Raw genomic sequence first — 21,891 nt, forward strand, 5'->3', positions numbered from 1 at the left:
CTGCTGCAGCACCCAAGATCGCTTCAGCTTGAGTTGACGAACAGATGGCCGGACATTCTCCTTCAGGATTTTTTGGTAGACAGTAGAATTCATGGTTCCATCTATCACAGCAAGCCTTCCAGGTCCTGAAGCAGCAAAACAACCCCAGACCATCACACTACCACCACCATATTTTACTGTTGGTATGATGTTCTTTTTCTGAAATGCTGTGTTACTTTTACGCCAGATGTAACGGGACACGCACCTTCCAAAAAGTTCAACTTTTGTCTCGTCGGTCCACAAGGTATTTTCCCAAAAGTCTTGGCAATCATTGAGATGTTTTTTAGCAAAATTGAGACGAGCCATAATGTTCTTTTTGCTTAAAAGTGGCTTGCGCCTTGGAAATCTGCCATGCAGGCCGTTTTTGCCCAGTCTCTTTCTTATGGTGGAGTCGTGAACACTGACCTTAATTGAGACAAGTGAGGCCTGCAGTTCTTTAGATGTTGTCCTGGGGTCTTTTGTGGCCTCGCGGATGAGTTGTCTCTGCGCTCTTGGGGTAATTTTGGTCGGCCGGCCACTCCTGGGAAGGTTCACCACTGTTCCATGTTTTTGCCATTTGTGGATAATGGCTCTCACTGTGGTTCGCTGGAGTCCCAAAGCTTTAGAAATGGCTTTATAACCTTTACCAGACTAATAGATCACAATTACTTTTGTTCTCATTTGTTCCTGAATTTCTTTGGATCTTGGCATGATGTCTAGCTTTTGAGGTGCTTTTGGTCTACTTCTCTGTGTCAGGTAGCTCCTATTTAAGTGATTTCTTGATTGAAACAGGTGTGGCAGTAATCAGGCCTGGGGGTGACTACAGAAATTGATATTGAAATTGAAAATTGAAATTGATAAACCACAGTTAAGTTATTTTTTAACAAGGGGGGCAATCACTTTTTCACACAGGGCCATGTAGATTTGGAGTTTTTTTTCTCCCTTAATAACGTGAACCTTCATTTAAAAACTGCATTTTGTGTTCAATTATGTTATCTTTGACTAATAGTTAACAGTTTTTGATGAGCAGAAACATTTTGTGTGACAAACATGCAAAAGAATAAGAAATCAGGAAGGGGGCAAATAGTTTTTCACACCACTGTATATTTAGTGGCACAGGTACAGAAACAGTTTAAAGATGTTGAATAAACATAATTATTAATTGTGGTGAGTAGATGAGTTCTGGTAAGTAATAACACTAATAAGCTTCTTTCAGTGACTTTCTTTCTCCAACTGTAATCAAGAACCAAGTCTTCTTTAGCTGTTGTAAGAGCACATCTATCAGAGAACAAACAAAGTTAAAAATTAATGTTTTTTTTCATACTTTAAAGGGAACCTGTCACCATAAGAAATAATTCCACGTTATATTTAAAGGACATGTGAAGCCTACATTTGCCTACAATGTAAATCAGTTGGGCACGTCTCCCCCACCCAAATGGCATCATTTGTACTGCATATATCCCCTCAATTTTCTAGCACCAGTACATTGAAAGATTTCAAAGAGGCTGTTTACTGATTATATTTTTGGCCTTTAATGTGCTAGTCAGGCAAAATAAACTTTACTTACACTATATAAATTATATAATTATTGTTTCATTCAGTTTTGGAATTCACAATCATAGCTGGTAGAAGGGTATTTTGCAAATACTTTTATTAAGAAAAGCTTTGCATTATCTTATTGCATTATATTAATATTTTTTATTTACCAGAATTGGGGACCTGATGCCCATGCACAGGATACGCAATTATAGGCTGTGAAGAGGGTGGGGGAATGTGACAACTAGAAAGTTCAGAATAGTAAGTGAAAGGGAATTTGAGTTTTTATATTTAATTTAAAAAGGACTTCTATTATACAGCTTTTTATGTCTGGGTGACAAGTTCCTTTTATTTAAATATTTATATTGTTCTATACAAGGAAATTAGTTCTGAGATAATTAAATTCAAGCACTTAAAGGTGTCCCCAACCCTAACAGTTTTTTACGTAATAGAAGATAATACAACTTTCCAACTTTTTTTCTGCTGATGAACTTACCACAGTGTCAAACTCAGCAGGTCCCACTAGCCTTGCAACCTCTGCATACTCATCAGGGGACATTGGCAAAAGGAATTCTGTTGTCTGAAGTCTGGAAGGATGTCTGCAAATGATTAAAGCTATATAATATACAGAGTAACATATTTTTTATATGTAGAAAAAGTGGGCAGAACCACCAACAGCCAATCAGATTTCACCTATTCAATTTTATTGGTATTGCAGCAGATCCATCTCCTCTATTAATAGGAATATATGGAACAGGGGGTGGCTTTAGGCTAAAAACACTGTGTTTACATTTTCTGGCCTACATTTGCCCTATGTGTGCAGTAACAGTCTGATCTTATTCGCTATCTCTAGGCATGGACCTGGTTTTCTCAGCTGGAGATTTTTCTTTCTTGTGATCGAGAATTTTTAGCAGGCTATGCCCCAGAATTACTTCACCTCACCTCCAGTGACTTATTGAAAGACTAATTTTCCCAGTACAATAGAATATAAGGAAGGATCCGTCAAAAAAATGTATGTATGCAAAAACAATGTATGCATAATTTAGCCTCAACAATTATTTCTAGATGGTAAATAAAAATATTATGTGCTTACCTCACTATTACACTAGAAAAAAAGGTTAAAAGAAAGAAAAAAAATGGCAACTAAAATTTTAATACTCACACTTCAGACACTGAAATAAGTTCAGTTTTAATATATCCTGTTCCTTTGGGTCCATCAAGGTCCATTGGTTCATCAGCTATACAAATAAAAAATTTAATGAACAGTGCAATAACACTTACTTATACTTTACTGCCCCAGTTCTCAAGAGAGCTGCAGTAGTCAAAGAACTGAGAAATTGAGAACAATTTAATTGTAAGAAAATACTCTTTTCCCAGGGCATCCCATCCTGTGTCTGAGGACAAAATTTTAGTGACCAAGTTTTCTTGATTATGGGGCCGATTTACTAATCCACGAACGGATAGAAAGCGTCCGAATGTGTTTTTTTCGTAATGATCGGTATTTTGCGTTTTTTGTCGCCGTCGCGACTTTTTCGTAGCCGTTACGTCTTGCACGAATTGTCGCTTCTTTTTCGTAGCCGTCGCGAAAAAATCGGAAAGGTTTGCCCTGCCGTCTACTAGCGCTCAATACGAAAAAGTCGCGACAATTCGCTTAAGTCGTAGCGACAATTCGCGCAAGTCATAACGGCTACGAAAAAGTTGCAACGGCGACTAAAAAAATCGCAAAAAATACGAAAAAGTTGCAAAATGTTCGTTTCCAATCCAATTTTTTCACATTCAGGATTCGGATTCGTGGATTAGTAAATCAGCCCCTATGAGTCTAGTTCAACTCATGGGGCTCATGTGAAACAGAACTGTGTTGATACAAACTTGTTACTTTCTTGGCTCACTCCTGACAGCTAGCTACAGTAGCGTGTTGATTTTGATACTTTTGTTTCTGTTTAAGCTGCTGCTTAGACCTTTTGATTACTTGCTTGTACTTATTATTATTTCTCTTGTGGTTTTTGTTTTTATTGCATGTTTTCAGTTTTTTTATTGGTTTATCTCTGTTATACTGTCTCTGGCGACGTATGACGACGTCATCTCCACTTTTTCCCGCCACTTTGTGCTTTTTTAGACACTGTTTGTTGTATTCACCACTTTCATAAAGGCTAGAGTGCTAGCTGAAACGTTAGTCTCCTCTTTAATAAAAATAATTTGTTTATACAAGTCCTGTGGGTGCTGACCCTCTCTCAAGCACCTTCAACATTATTTGGACCTGCACCCAGGCAACAGCAACTTATCTATACGTGAGTGCTGGCATTTACTTGGAAGTTTATATATATATATATATATATATATATTTATTTATTGTAACACTTGTCCTCCCTGTTTAGTAAGATTGTACAGCGCTGCGTACCCTTGTGGCGCTTTATAAATAAAGTTATACATACATACATCACAGAATGTGGTGTTTCCATCTTGAACTGTCTCTACATACAGAGGGAATGTGCTGAAAGAAATGTGTTTTTTAGGCTGAATCCCACTAGTCCTGCTCATCTGTTCCACTTCCTGTTGCCTCCTTTTCCAGATAACCCTGCAAAATAGCTGCCACTAACCACCTAGAGATGGATCTTTTGGAGGCCTGGAGGCCTAATGCTGCCAAAAAGAATAATCCAACCTCCTAAAGTCTACTGTTTTGTGTATATAATTTTAGAGCCTGGACTATATCTAGTGTGTGGAACTGCCATTGTCTTGGATTGGTTCGGTTTGGGCAGAAGGATGGGAGAACAATCTCTTGGTTCATGTGAAAACTTGAGGTGACCTTGGGTAGGTGTGAATGAATCAGTGTTTGCAGGGCTCTCAGAACTAGATTAAGATCCCAAGGTGTTAAAGAATCTCTGTGCGGTTGGCAGATCTTGAGTAAGGCCTGAAAAAAAAGTCAAATCTCTGGTATAAGGGGCCCATTGTTTGTGCTAATAACGCAGACACTTGCACTTTAAGTGCTGACACACTCAATCCTTTAGACACCCTGTCCTATAGGAATTCCAGTATCTGAGGTGGCTTGCACTATCACCATTGTAGATAATAAGTATGGGTCCATGATAGAATCATGGACAAATCACCATGACGTCTATGCAAGGAAGACCCTATCTGTTTACCAACTGGTGAAGGATGCTGGGATGGAGTTGCCACTTTCCTGGGTCTAATATGTTTAGTCTGCTTCCCAATTTTGGATTCCAGGAATGTAGGTGGCTGAAAGCATTGTATTGTGTCTCTCTGCCCAGGCCATGATTTGATACACTTTGTGTAGTGCTGGCATCTTGTCCCTCCCATAGCAACCATAGTGCCATTGTCTGACTGAATTCTTACATGTTTGTTTGTCAACTCTTCTTGCCAAAAATTAGTATGTAATACACTACCCTGACTTCCAGGACATTGATGTGCAATTTCAGCTTTTTTGTGGACCAAATTCCTTGGCAAGGGATTGGTCAGAAGCCCTGACTCTTGCTTGTAGTGGACTTGTAGGTAGAATTGGACTGGGATTACCAAGAAGATTTAAATCACATTAGTTTGTGGTTGGTTTTGGGATCTAGTGGTTCTTTGTTGTCTACTGGAGGACCAGGAGCGGTGGTGATTCCTTCTATGAAAACCTTTCCTAGGCTGCCTGGCCTGCCCTGAGGTAAGAAAGGTGCTTTTCCTACCGTCACGTCAGCAATAATTTGTTTTAGTTCTGAATAGTTTTAGTTCTGAATAGTTTTTTGGGTTCGGCCGAACCCCTGAATCCATCCCAAGGGATTCGGTAAAATACCGAACCGAATCTTAATTAGCATATACTGATTTGCTAATTTATACTAATTAGGATTCACATTCGGTTCAGCCAGGACTGTGGATTCAGCCAATCTGAACCCTGCCCAAAAAGGCCGAATCCTGGCCGGATACTGAACCGAATCCTAAATTTGGTGCATCCCTAGTTCTGAACCAAACAAATGAGAGCAACTGAATTTTAAGGATGTAAGTTCATTTTTTGATGCCATGTCACCTGACCATGGGCATAGCCATAGTGCTCTTCTGGCTTTTGACATATCTATAGCTGCATCTCGTAGGAATGATAAAGCTGACTTGATTTTCTTTATCTCAGATGTGAACTGTTTGGGTGAAGTTGGTGGGAGTTACTGAATTCTTGAAGTCTCTCTTTAGTGCTGCATCTATCTCTGAGAGAACCTGCATCTTCTGCAGGTAGCGTAGTGTTTTTTAAAAGCCTGACAATTGGAGGGTCTTCTTTTGGAATTTTATCCCAGTGTTTGTAAACCCCATCACTAGAGTATGGAGACCATGCAATGGTCTCTAGGGATCACACCATGATTTGTTGAAAACATTTTTTGGAATATTGTTTTTTCCTCTGGTTGTTGCCATTTAGAATCTACAATTTTGTTCTTGCACAATGGAAATTTGTTCCTCTTTAATCTCAAGGGTAGAGAAAACATCACGTAACAGATACTTTATTTCATCTGTTTGTCAAGATGAATCGTCTGATTTGTCTAATGAGTGGTGAAGGGAAACGCTTGTTTTTTCTTTTTGTTTCTAAGGATGGTTGAGCAGAGACTGCTTACTTTACAAAAGACTGTAAAGTAGATTGAATCCATGACATAAGTTTATATAAATCGGTAGATCCCTGCAGCGGACATTGAGTCAGCATGGGGAGTGTACTCTGTTCAGTAGTCACAGGGGGCACTGCAAATTGTGGATCCTGAGTAGCATGAACTAATGCTGAAGTGGTGATGAGATTAGTGGTGGTAGAAGCTGCAGTGGTATCCTCTGGTAGTGAGGATGAGCTATCTTTTATCCAAGAAGAAGATGATTTGACCAGCTTTTTTACTTTACTCTTTAATTTGCGAGGTTTGCAGGTAAATTAATCTCCTCTATAAGGGAGAGTAACTCATCATCTTGTGAAGCCATCTATGTAAAATAAGGTACAGAGATAAGGGTTACCTGTCTTAACAAGGCACTGCTAGGCAAAGGTAGCTCTTAAAGATAAAACTAAAAATAAAAAGTTCATTAAGACTGTATTTATGAACAGTTTTGTATGGTCTGAGCACTTGAGAAGTCGGCGTTGTCATTGTATAGATGCTTCTGTGTACTGAAAAACCTTTTGACTGCCAATTAGTTCCACAAACCATGTCCGTCGTGGCCAACAGAGAAGTCGGCACTGTCATTGTATAGATGCTTCTGTGTACTGAAAAACCTTTGGACTGCCAATTAGTTCCACGTACCATGCCCATCATGGCCAACAAATATTGTAGGAATTTGTTTTTTCCTTATCTTGTGTAGTATACGGGGTATGAGAGGTATGGAAGGGAATGCAGACGACATTGCCATGGACAGATGAGGTCATCCACAACTTCTGCCTTGGGGTCCTTCGAGTGCACAAAAGGGCTGCCACATTAGTGGCAAGAAACTTTTGAAAGGGCTAGGAATAGTAGGATACTTGAATGCATTGCAAATCACAGACTAATTTAATTGCTTTTTATGAAGAGATGTGCAGACACTTGAAGTCTGCTCGGACTTTGCTAAAGCGTTTGATACAGTACCACGCTGCCTGAAGGATAGATTACAAAGATTGCTGGCAAATGGAACATTTTCTAATTGGCCCAGTGTTGTTAGTGGAGTACCGCAGGGGACAGTCCTTGGTCCTTTGCTTTTTTTTTTTTTTTTTTAAAGGTAATTTTTTATTGATTTTACAACATCACAAAACAATGAATACAAAACAGTGTTTGGTATATTAACATTGGATTGGTGTCAAGTCAAGTTTAGGTCAATACAATCAATGATACTATTGCTAGGCATTGCAGTTGTCACTATATAGGTGACTGTGTTAAGTACTGTAAGGTCGGTCACACTCAATATAAGGGGGTGAGCTATGTATCCAAGTTGTCTTGGTTGCACCAGTTTTCCCAGATCTTATCAAACTTGTGATAAAAACAAGGGGTGCATAAGTTAATTTAATGAGGGGGAGAGCTCCATCCACCAGCCGTCTCCAGGATGTTTAGGGAGGGAGGGTGGTCCTTTGCATTTTAACTTATTTATTGTCTATGAAGCTTCTCATACATACAGGTCATGATATCCAGTATCTAGCAGAATTAAGTCTAAAACAACTGGACTTTTCTGAGTTTTTTCTTGATAACATTTCACCAGTCATCCAAGTGGCTTCTTTAGTTTAATTGACTGGTAGGGAATTCCTCAGCATTTAAACCCTTGAGGGTAGTACAGTCACAGACATACAATCACAATGGTTCCATTGAACTTATTCAGTTAGGTGTTAACTGAAACAGAATGGTGTAAGAAGGTATTCAGTCACAATGGTACCATTATTCTCATTAATGCAGGTGTTAATCCTTTAAAGTACAGGACTGGAAGTGTGAACTGTTTTAAAACCACCAGGGTTAGGAAGTCAAACTGGAATTGTATGTTGATAACAAGTAGTGTTGCAGGCCCCCTCCTCTGTTTAGGGATGTTTTTTTCCAGGATGGCATAGATGACCAATTTCAAACCATCTGTCCTCTCGATCCAAAATAAGCATGTTACTGTCCTCAAAAGAGTGCCCTTTTCCTTGAGGTGTAGATAGACTGCTGAGTCTTGTCCTGAGGAGTTTGCCCCCCACCATTCTCTTACAGAGAGATGGTTTTGTCTCCCCAATATATAAGTCAGAGCACTCCGTACTACACTGGACAGCATAGATCACATTGCTTTTCATGTGCTTTAGTGTGCACCAATTCCTGTCTCAGAGTGTTGCTGGGTTTGAAAAACACAGGAATGCAATGTTTGTAGAAAATTCTTTTAAGTTTTTCTGATGTTTCAGCAACATATGGGACACAGAAGGGAGGAACATAGCAGGCAAAGCAACATTGCTTCGCCTGCTACAGTGGCTTGCAAAAGTATTCGGCCCCCTTGAACTTTTCCACATTTTGTCACATTACAGCCACAAACATGAATCAATTTTATTGGAATTCCACGTGAAAGACCAATACAAAGTGGTGTACACGTGAGAAGTGGAACGAAAATCATACATGATTCCAAACATTTTTTACAAATAAATAACTGCAAAGTGGGGTGTGTGTAATTATTCAGCCCCCTTTGGACTGAGTGCAGTCAAGTTGCCCATAGACATTGCCTGATGAGTGCTAATGACTAAATAGAGTGCACCTGTGTGTAATCTAATGTCAGTACAAATACAGCTGCTCTGTGACGGCCTCAGAGGTTGTCTAAAAGAATATTGGGAGCAACAACACCATGAAGTCCAAAGAACACACCAGACAGGTCAGGGATAAAGTTATTGAGAAATGTAAAGCAGGCTTAGGCTACAAAAAGATTTCCAAAGCCTTGAACATCCCACGGAGCACTGTTCCACCGATCATTCAGAAATGGAAGGAGTATGGCACAACTGTAACCCTACCAAGACAAGGCCGTCCACCTAAACTCACAGGCCGAACAAGGAAAGCGCTGATCAGAAATGCAGCCAAGAGGCCCATGGTGACTCTGGGGGAGCTGCAGAGATCTACAGCTCAGGTGGGGGAATCTGTCCATAGGACAACTATTAGTCATGCACTGCACAAAGTTGGCCTTTATGGAAGAGTGGCAAGAAGAAAGCCATTGTTAACAGAAAACCATAAGAAGTCCCGTTTGCATTTTGCCACAAGCCATGTGGGGGACACAGCAAACATGTGGAAGAAGGTGCTCTGGTCAGATGAGACCAAAATGGAACTTTTTGGCCAAAATGCAAAACGCTATGTGTGGTGGAAAACTAACACTGCACATCACTCTGAACACACCATCCCCACTGTCAGATATGGTGGTGGCAGCATCACGCTCTGGGGGGGCTTCTCTTCAGTAGGGACAGGGAAGCTGGTCAGAGTTGATGGGAAGATGGATGGAGCCAAATACAGGGCAATCTTGGAAGAAAACCTCTTGGAGTCTGCAAAAGACTTGAGACTGGGGCGGAGGTTCACCTTCCAGCAGGACAACGACCCTAAACATAAAGCCAGGGTAACAATGGAATGGTTTAAAACAAAACATATCCATGTGTTAGAATGGCCCAGTCAAAGTCCAGATCTAAATCCAATGGAGAATCTGTGGCAAGATCTGAAAACTGCTGTTCCCAAACGCTGTCCATCTAATCTGACTAAGCTGGAGCTGTTTTGCAAAGAAGAATGGGCAAGGATTTCAGTCTGTAGATGTGCAAAGCTGGTAGAGACATACCCTAAAAGACTGGCAGCTAGAATTGCAGCAAAAGGGGGTTCTACAAAGTATTGACTCAGGAGGCTGAATAATTACGCACACCCCACTTTGCAGTTATTTATTTGTAAAAAATGTTTGGAATCATGTATGATTTTCCTTCCACATCTCACGTGTACACCACTTTGTATTGGTCTTTCACGTGGAATTCCAATAAAATTGATTCATGTTTGTGGCTGTAATGTGACAAAATGTGGAAAAGTTCAAGGGGGCCGAATACTTTTGCAAGCCACTGTATGTTCCTCCCTTCTGTGTGTTGGCCTTTTTGCTTGTCTATGGTTTAGTTTTGATAAAGGCCCATTCTGGGTACCCACACGTTTTCAGAGCTCCTTTGATAAACTTGTTTATTAATGACCTGGAGGTGGGCATAGAAAGTACTGTTTCTATTTTTACTGATAATACTAAATTGTGTAAAACTATAAGTTTGATGCAGGATGCTGCCACTTTCCAGACTGATTTGACAAAATTGGAAAACAAAATGGAAAAATGAGTTTCACTTGTTGAAAAGTGCAAAGTTATGCAATTTGGTAGAAATAATTTAAATGCGAGTTACACAATAAATGGTAGTGTGTTGGGTGTATCCTTAACTAAGAAGGATTTGGGGATTTATGTAGATAATAAGATAACAAGTTGTCTAATTAAGTGGCTACTAAAGCAAATAAAGTGCTGGCTTGCATAAGAAGGGACAAAAACATAATTTTGCCTCTTTATAAGTCTCTAGTAAGGCCTCACCTTGTGAATGCAGTGCAGTTTTTGGCTCTAGTCCTTAAGAAGGATATTAATGAGCAGAGATGTGCAACTAGACTGGTAAAGGGGATGGTAGATTTAAACTATGAGGTTAGACTGTCTAGGGTGGGGGTTGTTTTCTCAGTGAAAAGGTGCTTGCTAAGGTACATAATTACTCTTTAAATGTACAGCGGGTGGATTATAGACAGATAGTGGATGTTCCTTCTTCCCATAAAAAAAGACTAGCGCACCAGATCCCACCCCTTTAGATATGAAGCAGCATATGTGGTTTTTCACAGTGAGGGCAGTGAGTTTGTGAAATGCCCTTCTGAGTGATGGCAGATTCTGTTAATGCCTTTAAAAGGGGCTTGGATGCTTTCAGTGTCCAGATTTAACCCCAGATGTCTCCACTGACAGTATGGACCACTCTGGGAAAGAGATATTTCACTATTCAATTAGCCTTTGCAAAGTAAATAAATACCTTTATGTCCTGACTGCCAATGTTAAACACTTTAGCTGCATCTAAATCAGATGGAGGATTTCACAATTGTTCTGTATCCCCCCCTGGTCTTAGGAGCAGTACATGTACACTACATGTAGTTGTCTGGTCAGAATATGCACATATTAATTAGAAACAGCTTGGCAGGGATAATAATTTGGTTAATCACAATTAATAATGGTAATCTATTACTGACCCTGCAGGGACCCACTCCTGTTTATTGCATAACATGGAGACATGCCTATTATTATTATAAAAGTGACAATTGTTTGTTTTGCAGTGCTTAACTATTATTGTTCCCTTCACAAGGTCATAAACAGGAGCTTCTCTATAATTTGTAGTCCACGTTTGCTTTCATCATTATGGTACTATGACATTTCAGTAGTGGGAAGCGTGCTCTATTGCATTTTAGGGCTTCCCTTTTACTGTAAAACCACCAAAAAGTTGTAATTTTCATTGTGCAAAGCAATGTTTTTGACTTAAATAAGGATTTATCAACACTGGGCAACCAATCAAATTTATGTTTTCACTGTTTCATTGTAGCCACCTGAAAAAAAAGCTAATTACAGACTAGTTGTTATAGGTTACTGCCTAGGTGCTAATTCATAACTACATATGCTTCAAGGCAATCGTGTTTAGGGGTAATATACCTTCCTTTGGTCTAGAATAATATTTTCCAAATGCATTGTCTTTTGGTGTGTCTGGATACAGGAATCTCAGAGGGTTTTCTGGAATATTTTCAGCTGCCATCACTTTATAGTTCCGAATAATGTCTGGAAACGTTACAGCAGAAAGCTCTCTTTTTGTATAGGGTTCAACAGAATGAAAGAGGGGATCTAAAAAGAGAAAAAGTACATAGTCAAATAAAATACAACCTTCTAATAATGGCGCAATTTGTCTTTATTTTGCACGAGTTGTATATTATGTACTCAAAAATTGGCAAAACAGAATTTCTTCTAACCAGAGCTCTTTAGCAAAACTGGAATACAGGTATAGGACCCGTTATCCAGAATGCTCGGGACCAAGGGTATTCCGGATAAGGGGTCTTTCCGTAATTTGGATCTCCATACCTTAAGTCTATTCAAAAATCATTAAAACATTAATTATACCCAATAGGACTGTTTTGCATCCAATAAGGATTTTTTATATCTTAGTTGGGATCAATTACAAGATACTGTTTTATTACTACAGAGAAAAAGGAAATCTGTTTTAAAATTCTCAATTATTTGATTAAAATTGAGGCTTTCCGTAATTCGGAGCTTTCTTAATAACGGGTTTCTGGATAATGGATCCCATACCTGTATAAAAAACTTTTTCCTATGTCATCAGCATTTTTAAATGGCTTAAATTACATTTAATCCCAGCTCTCACCAAATCACCTGTGTCATGCCAGGACAATATTTCTCTGGCATATCCAGAGTTAAATCTGGCAACATTTTGCTTTGTGTCCACAAGAGACCCTTAATTAATTAAATACGCAACAAGGGACTATGGAAGGTGACAAACTTATCTGGGTTATCAGACAATTCGAAGTCATCCATCTGGGGCAGGAAAGCTGGGGCCATTGGTTTCTTTGATCTGTTGATCTGATCTGTTGATCAAAGAAAGGCAATTGTGGACCTAAGAACAGCAGGAGGGAGCAGCTAGGAGAAAATATGGATTATAGAAAGGGGTCCATATCTCCTTTGCTTCACATCCTCATAAATCACATATTGGTTATGAGGAGGTCCCATGCTTCCTAATGATACCAAACAGGGACTTCCTATACCCACTGCCTATAGGAGGGATAGTTTCTGGGGGACTGGAACATGAGACACCCCTCATTCTGATCGCCCACATATGGGTTAAAGCAAGCCCATATTTTCATAATAATATTGGGTGCTGGCAAGTGCCAATATTATATAACAGCAACTGGCCTGAGATTTGCAAGCTCTCTACAGGGGGTTCCAAGGGACAAGTTCCTGGGCACTCCCTCCTCATGCATACGGTAATGAGGAAGGGTCCCAGCTGGGGCTAAAAGGGCAACAGACATAGGTACTCATTAGCTCATACATGAGGTTCCAATTCTGTTGGGGTATGTGCTCAGGTTTTCAAACTCTTTGCCTCAGAGGACACAGGAAATTCTTAACTTGGTAACGTACATAGAGTTTCTCTGTGTTTATTCCCTTTTATTTACTGTTTGTATGTGTATGTCTTTTTTTGTAATATCTTTATGAATGCACTGTTTACTACTGTAATATTAAATATAAAATTTTATATATATAAGATCCCCACATACCTTGTATAAATCTTTGGGCCTCGAATATATTAACTGCTTGGCTGTGTGAGTATTGAGTAGGGGAGATGTTTCTGTGTATAGGCTAATTAACTAGTTGACAGCTAACAGGAGAGTGTGTTTGACTATAATTTAACCCTTTGGCTGCTTTAGTGCTTGTTGAATTAGTAGAAGCTAACCCTAACTACAGTGAGAGACAGTGTGTGCTACAGTGGTGTATTAGGTTTCTATCGCCTGGTAATGATAGATGGTGGCAGCGAATAGTTACATGGGGTGGTGGTGTGTTTGGGGGTGTCTGGTGTTAGTCTAACCCGTGTGAAAGGTGACTGAGTGTAACCCCTTGTTTCCCTGTCCCGGTGTCATGTGCGTCTGAGAGAGGCATGTTCCTGACAACCTGTTACTGTCTATGTTGGTGTGTTGTTATCTTTGCACCTGCTATAAAAATGCAGTTACAAAGCAGGGTTGACAAGAACCATGTGAACCTGCTTTGAATCCTCTGTAATCAGGGCTCGCTTTCTGTGCGTGCAGATAGGGTTCCTGCGTATTGAAGTGGCACAATATGGCGTCTTCCAACTTACCACATATTATAGCAGGTACATATATATTTAGGAAGAGTGCCGCACACACAGTGACTTAGTGCTTCAAATGATATTTTTCAATCATTTTTTTCCCCTTTTACCCTTGTGTGTGTGGCACTCTTCCTATATTTTTATTTTTTGGCCAGCACCCAGGGCAGTTGCCTCTCTGAAGGGTGTGCTCCTGTTCCTCTAGTATATATATTGAAGAAAGAGGCGCTTGCAAGGGGACATGATTATTCTGTACAAATACACTAGAGGGAATTATAGGCAGATAAGGGGTGTTTATTTTTCTTATAAAAACAATCAACACACCAGAGGCTACTCCTTTAGATTAGAGGAACTTCCATTTGAAGCAGCGTAGTGCTTTTTAACAGTGAGGTTGTGGACTGCCCTTCCAATGATGTTGTAATGGCAGATTCTGTTAATGCCTTTAAGAGGGGCCTGGATGAGTTCTTGAACAAGCATATTATCCAAAGCTATTGTAATTTAATATCTACAGTTAGTATTAATGTTTGTATATATAGTTTATGTATGTGTTAGTATAGATTGTGTGTGCTGGGTTTACTTGGAAGGGTTGAACTTGATGGACTCAAGGTTGACGAAGGTTCCAGTAAAGGAACTGAAACGTAGGATAAATAAACTTCACCTTCTGCATTGATCAAGTCTATATTTCTTTTTGTGTAAACCTTGTGAGTGCCAACATTTTTGCTTTTATACAATTTGTTTAAGCTCTGGCACCCAGGTATCATCTCCTATTTTTGGAGTGCTCCCCAGCCCGGAATTTGTAACTATGTAACTATATATGAACAGGATCCGCTCACACAGGACTTAGAAGTCATTTTTTAATTTTTACTGAGAGGCAGACAACTTACGTTTCAGCCTTTGTCAAAGCTAGTCCTGTGTGATCGGATCCTGTTCTTTGATATTTGTCAATTTTTGAGGACTGCACCCAGGCTCAATATTGCTCTGTGACGCGAGTGCCAGCTCGCTATATATATGTGTGTGCGTGTGCCAGCTTGCTATATATATGTGTGTGCGTATATATATATATATATATATATATATATATATATTGCACAACAGAAGCCGGCACTCACGTATAGAGCAAATTAATATGCCTGGGTGCAGTCCAAAAAAGATGTATACGAATTCTTGGAGAAAGGTACCGCTCACGCAGGACTTAGAGTTGAATTCAGAAGCTTTATTGTAGATCTATAAATAAAGGAAACCTCGCACTACCCTTATAATACAGGGTGCACAGTGTGTGATGTATTTAATGTGCAGCAAGGAGAGAAAAGGACACACTTTTCTGGCACACCTGTACAGAATTTTAAAATATAACTTTTAATTCAACTCGTCAGCTAAAACTTAGTTAAAATATAGAGCAGAAGAAAGAAGGAAAGATATTAAAATATAAAAGAAAACACACCCTAGATCTGTAGGATACACTGGGCTTCAATACTTGTCCAGTGATTGGCAACTTTGTTGCTTAATTACCCATGTTGCTGTCACATATTTCGATATATCTCACAAGCAACATATGTAGCAATTATTGGAAATCCTTATTCCTCTCACCTATAACTCGCAGAGGACTTTTGGTGATACGGGGAGCGGTCTTTAAGTACGTATTATTATGAGTCGTTTGAGCCTGATTTTTGTAACTTCAATAAAGGTATAAACACCAATGTGTCTCATTCATTTATTTGTTTATTTGTTTATTTAGATATCATTTTACTTCAATCTCAGTTGATCTTAACAATATACCATGCGATTCTTACTTATCTGCCCACTACTCCCAATGTAGTTGCAGTTTAACTGAGCCACATTAGTTACAGGTATCAATTGCAATTGCAAGCCGTATCTCTCGGTTTGTTAATATAACACTTAATATTACGTATAGGCAAGATCTTTATTAACTTTGCTGGGTACTTCGTACTCGAGCTCAAGGTAAGTATATAACGATGCACTCATTCCTTAGAACAGCACTTTTAAATTTAACTATTCCACTAAGGATCGCGAAACCTATTTGGCCTTCGGACTTACACCTGCACAACCGTTACAATATGTCAGTAGTTGTCAGGGCGTTTTACAAACATCACAATATAGCGATCATTCACAACGGCTGGGAGAGAAGATTTTTTCAGTATGTGTTTTTACCCATACCTTATTTCACGTAATCTTCCCCCCTCCTGTATTGATCAATCACCCAAACAGTGTTTCAAACCAACAGAATCCTTATGTCGACAAGTTATGCACACAAGTTTCCCACAGAGAATTTTTGCTATCAGGGATACTAAGGAAAAAACAAATCTGATATATATATATATATATATATATATATATATATATATATACACACACACACACGCACGCACACACAAGTAAAAGCAGACTCACCACGCAGATACTCAGACACGCAACATTTGTTAGAAAGAGATGCAAATTCCTCTTTGAAGAACACCCAGGCTTTCTTAATATGTATAAAGAAAGCCTGGGTGTTCTTCAAAGAGGAATTTGCATCTCTCTCTCTAACAAATGTTGCACATTCTATTACGTAATACAGCAGATGTAGTAAATTTAAAAACATTTATTACATTGCTGAAAGCAATTTTAGATAGAAAACAGATCGTTAAAAACATCAGTGAGTGTTCCTGTAAAGTAGATCCACAGCTTTTTCCATTTTTCTTGCTTTTCTGTTTTACTTATTTAATGCCCTTCCACTGTTTTGTAAGCAAACTATTCTCTAGTCAATACTGCTCAACTTGTATATCTATTTATTATATCTGTTTATAGATATAATATTTCCTTTCTTTAAAAAGTATTATGTTGGTGGAAAATGTAAAAAGCCCCCTAAATACTGGGTTATATATATATATATATATATATATAATATATATTATATATATATATATATACAGTGGTGTGAAAAACTATTTGCCCCCTTCCTGATTTCTTATTCTTTTGCATGTTTGTCACAGTTAAATGTTTCTGATCATCAAAAACCGTTAACTATTAGTCAAAGATAACATAATTGAACACAAAATGCAGTTTTTAAATGAAGGTTTACGTTATTAAGGGAGAAAAAAAACTCCAAATCTACATGGCCCTGAGTGAAAAAGTGATTGCCCCCCTTGTTAAAAAATAATTTAACTGTGGTTTATCACACCTGAGTTCAATTTCTGTAGTCACCCCCAGGCCTGATTACTGCCACACCTGTTTCAATCAAGAAATCACTTAAATAGGAGCTACCTGACACAGAGAAGTAGACCAAAAGCACCTCAAAAGCTAGACATCATGCCAAGATCCAAAGAAATTCAGGAACAAATGAGAACAAAAGTAATTGAGATCTATCAGTCTGGTAAAGGTTATAAAGCCATTTCTAAAGCTTTGGGACTCCAGCGAACAACAGTGAGAGCCATTATCCACAAATGGCAAAAACATGGAACAGTGGTGAACCTTCCCAGGAGTGGCCGGCCGACCAAAATTACCCCAAGAGCACAGAGACAACTCATCCGAGAGGCCACAAAAGACCCCAGGACAACATCTAAAGAACTGCAGGCCTCACTTGCCTCAATTAAGGTCAGTGTTCACGACTCCACCCTAAGAAAGAGACTGGGCAAAAACGGCCTGCATGGCAGATTTCCAAGGCGCAAACCACTTTTAATCAAAAAGAACATTATGGCTCGTCTCAATTTTGCTAAAAAAACATCTCAATGATTGCCAAGACTTTTGGGAAAATACCTTGTGGACCAACGAGACAAAAGTTGAACTTTTTGGAAGGTGCGTGTCCCGTTACATCTGGCGTAAAAGTAACACAGCATTTCAGAAAAAGAACATCATACCAACAGTAAAATATGGTGGTGGTAGTGTGATGGTCTGGGGTTGTTTTGCTGCTTCAGGACCTGGAAGGCTTGCTGTGATAGATGGAACCATGAATTCTACTGTCTACCAAAAAATCCTGAAGGAGAATGTCCGGCCATCTGTTCGTCAACTCAAGCTGAAGCGATCTTGGGTGCTGCAGCAGGACAATGACCCAAAACACACCAGCAAATCCACCTCTGAATGGCTGAAGAAAAACAAAATGAAGACTTTGGAGTGGCCTAGTCAAAGTCCTGACCTGAATCCTATTGAGATGTTGTGGCATGACCTTAAAAAGGCGGTTCATGCTAGAAAACCCTCAAATAAAGCTGAATTACAACAATTCTGCAAAGATGAGTGGGCCAAAATTCCTCCAGAGCGCTGTAAAAGACTCATTGCAAGTTATCGCAAACGCTTGATTGCAGTTATTGCTGCTAAGGGTGGCCCAACCAGTTATTAGGTTCAGGGGGCAATTACTTTTTCACACAGGGCCATGTAGGTTTGGATTTTTTTTCTCCCTAAATAATAAAAACCCTCATTTAAAAACTGCATTTTGTGTTTACTTGTGTTATCTTTGACTAATAGTTAAATGTGTTTGATGATCAGAAACATTTTGTGTGACAAACATGCAAAAGAATAAGAAATCAGGAAGGGGGCAAATAGTTTTTCACACCCCTGTATATATGTATACAAAGCCCCCCTAAGAACCTGGGTTAGCGACATTAACCTTTCTTTAATAACACATATATTCTATCAACCTGTGAGAACATATCAATGACTCTGATATCTGATACACAGAAGTTTAATTACTACAATTGGTTAGTACAATCAAACAATATTATCACAGTTACTTCCTATAGTAAGAAAAGCAACCAGCATACAAGGCTTCTAATAAATATATTCTAACTGTACTATCCTACTGTCTTTGTGTGCATGTATAAGGTACAGATGAAGCGCTGGGCATCCCATAAGGCAGGGATCCCCAACCTTTTTTTTTTACCTGTGAGCCACATTCAAATGCCAAAAGAGTTGGAGAGCAACACAAGCATAAAATATGTTCCTGGGGTTACAAATAGGGGCTCCGATTGGTGATTTGGCAGCCCCTATGTGGACTGGCAGCCTACAGGAGGCTCAGTTTGGCAGTAGGCCTAGTTTTTATGCAACCAAAACTTGCCCAAAAGCCAGGAATTCAAAAACAAGCACCTGCTTTGAGGCCACTGAGAGCAACATCCAAGGGGTTGGTGAGCAACATGTTACGAGCCACTGGTTGGGGATCACTCCAATAAGGTGTCAGGTTACCACCAGTTGTGATATCACAAGATAACTAACTTAGTTAACCCAAACTGCAATGAAAAGGTCACCATTAGATGCTCCTAGTGAGCTTAGTGACTCAGTACACATTGTAAAACCCAAGACTGGAATGCTTTTGATCTTTGTTAGTGTCACATTTGGCTTCTATGCTAATGAAGATTTAGCTTTGGAGACTAGAACAATTTACAGACAGTCACAGATTATTTAAATGTACAGAAGTGTAATGATCTATTCATATGGATGCAGCCTTTGAATTACTGGGGAAAATTAAAAGCTATAGGAGAAACATCAATATGTGTTCTCTGGTTCCTCATATTGTGCATATATAAATATCAGTATGCAGCGTTATATATTAAAATAAAACCCATACCATACAAACACACGCCATATTAGCCATACACACCATTACTTTCGCAAAATTACTGTACTGAAAATGACCATTTCCCTGCAAACTGGAGGATGCATCACTCTAGGGCCAACACATACTTGAATAAATCACACTGCAAAGTCCATATTGTGTTGCCAAAAGCGCATTAAATGTACTTTTCTATAATTACCGCCTGCCAGGGTCGGACTGGGTCACCGGGACACCAGGAAAAATCCTGGCCCACACCCGACCCTTGCCGGCGCTCCCCCTCCCGAACCCTCCTCCCCTGACGCGTCAAATGTATGTGCTCGGGGGAAGACATTGGGTGGGGGCCCTGTGAGGGGGGTTAGGGGGGCCCCTACCGGGGGGGTGGTGGTGGTGGTTAGAGGACGCATCCAGCTGGGTGCACCTGCAGGGCCCCTGGGACGGGAGCCCCGGTGGGCCCTTCACACCCCAGTCCGACCCTGCCACCTGCCCCAAGCAGGTGTTAATTTTCGCACTAATGCAATATTTAGCGCATCTAAGTGTTTGTGAATCATGCGTTAGTATTGTTTCTTCGCGCTAATTATTAACACAATGCGGTAAAATTAATGCATTCGGTTGCACGCTATTTACGACTTGCGCCTTGCGCGAATTGTCGCGACTTTTTTATAGCCATTATGACTTTAGTGAATTGTCGCAACTTTTTTCATAGCCATTATGACTTTCGTGAATTGTCTCGACTTTTTCATAGCCATTATGACTTTCGTGAATTCTCGTGACTTTTTCGTATTGAGCGCTCGAAAAATTCACGAAAAAGTCGCAAAATACCTATCATTACAAAAAAAACGCATTCGGACGCTTTTCGGACGTTCGTGGATTAGTAAATGTGCCCCTTAGAAGGCCCAGACTGCGAATCTGTGGATTCTGGCAAATGACAAAGAATGACTGACTGAGAATGCTGGGATTGTCAGGGTAGTCAGTTTGCTAAACAGAAGTGATAAGCAAATTTACAATTGAATGGTGAAACAGAAAGACAGTTCCTTCCCAACACCCGCACTGTAATTTGACTCTATGACAAAGTCTATTCTACCAGATGCAATTAATCCTTTCACTGCCAGCAGTTTTGGACAAAGCGGAACTTCTACTGCCAGACAGTTTTTGAACATTTTGCACTGTTTCACTTTTCACACATACCAGAAACAAAAATTATTTTATGCATGAAAATACAACTGATTTAGAAAGTACCATGTCTCCTGAACGTGCCAATACCAATTATATATAGTTTTATGGAAATTTCTCACTTGTATGGGTAAAAAACTCCCAGCAGTACACTACCAAATTCCCAAAGCATTGCTCCAGAAAGCTGCATACCGTATATACTCGAGTATAAACCGAGTTTTTCAGCACACTCGCCAACACGACAGCCTACCCTCAGCCTACCATCTCTAAATGACATGCACACATGCTGCATGGACAAAAACTCCTGCAAAACTAAGTCGCAGCCAGCTTCCCAGAACCGCCATCCTCCTAACTGTGCGCACTTCTGTTCTGCTGGGCACCGCAGTCGCGCCAGTGACGTCACGCGCCCCCTTCAGTTACCTATACCTTGTAAGATAAGGCCATGAGTAACTGAAGGGGGCGCGTGACGTCACTGGCACGACTGCGGCGCCCAGCAGAACAGAAGCGTGCTCAGCAGAAGAGCGCACAGCAGAGCAGAAGAGTGCACAGTTAGGAGGATGGTGGTTCTGGGAAGCTGATTTTGACTACACTGCCTGACCACCTTGGCGTGTATGAAAAGTTGGCTTGGGATTTCCAAGCTTACCATATTCTCATTAAAAAAATTTGGGTTATAGTTCAGCACAAATACTCAGAAGTATATGGCTGCAGATTCCAGGTGTCTGTGACCCACCCCGACAGTATATCATATGATCAAAAGCAAAAAGGAATAAAACAGCTCCAGGCAGCAATTGAAAACTGCAGTGAATTTAATAGCAGTGTCAGCACACTACATGTTTCGGGCAGAGCCCTTTCTCAAGTGTGCAAGTACAAAGCATTGTGGGATTAAATACCTTCATGTGAGCAGTGGTTGTAATGGATAAAGTAAAATATAATGCTGAAGTCCAACATCAACTTGATATACCCAGCCACTATACTTTGATAAACCATGATCCAGTTTGGGATATTAAAAAGCTAATTGATACAACTGTAATGGATTCCTATCATGATGGAGTTATAGAAAAATAGAAAAATGCTTTTGATTTTTTTACTCCAAAGGGAAGCCCGGTGGATAGGAAAATTAGAATGCTGCAAAGCAAAAGGTATGAATGACCACAATAATTTGAAATGCTTCCTATGATCACTAGTTCTGTTGAAGTTTGAATTTTTGTTTTTCTCTTTCTCTCATTTTAAGTAATAATGGCCAGCTAGATCTGAAATTCATCACGGAACTCCTGCTGTGTGAGGTAATATA

The 21,891-nt window shown here is 39.7% G+C and overlaps 1 protein-coding gene across 2 annotated transcripts in view; it reads right to left on the minus strand.

The window, feature by feature from the left end:
• Window positions 1-891: 891 nt before the first annotated feature.
• stat1 (signal transducer and activator of transcription 1) overlaps window positions 892-21,891 on the minus strand; it is a 221,586-nt gene continuing 200,586 nt past the window's right edge. The window contains exons 21-24 of one of the 2 annotated variants that reach the window (XM_012970596.3): window positions 11,701-11,886; window positions 2,717-2,792; window positions 2,051-2,153; window positions 892-1,296 (exon numbers count right to left, since the gene is read on the minus strand). In XM_012970596.3, the coding sequence (XP_012826050.2) occupies window positions 1,276-1,296; window positions 2,051-2,153; window positions 2,717-2,792; window positions 11,701-11,886 (386 nt within the window). In that variant the 3' untranslated portion in view covers window positions 892-1,275. Of the gene's footprint in view, window positions 1,297-2,050; window positions 2,154-2,716; window positions 2,793-11,700; window positions 11,887-12,504; window positions 12,642-21,891 lie in introns of those variants that run through there. The other variant, XM_018097153.2, reaches the window with a different exon arrangement.

The sequence above is a fragment of the Xenopus tropicalis genome, chromosome 9, assembly GCF_000004195.4.
Source record: "Xenopus tropicalis strain Nigerian chromosome 9, UCB_Xtro_10.0, whole genome shotgun sequence".
Lineage (NCBI taxonomy): Eukaryota > Metazoa > Chordata > Amphibia > Anura > Pipidae > Xenopus > Xenopus tropicalis.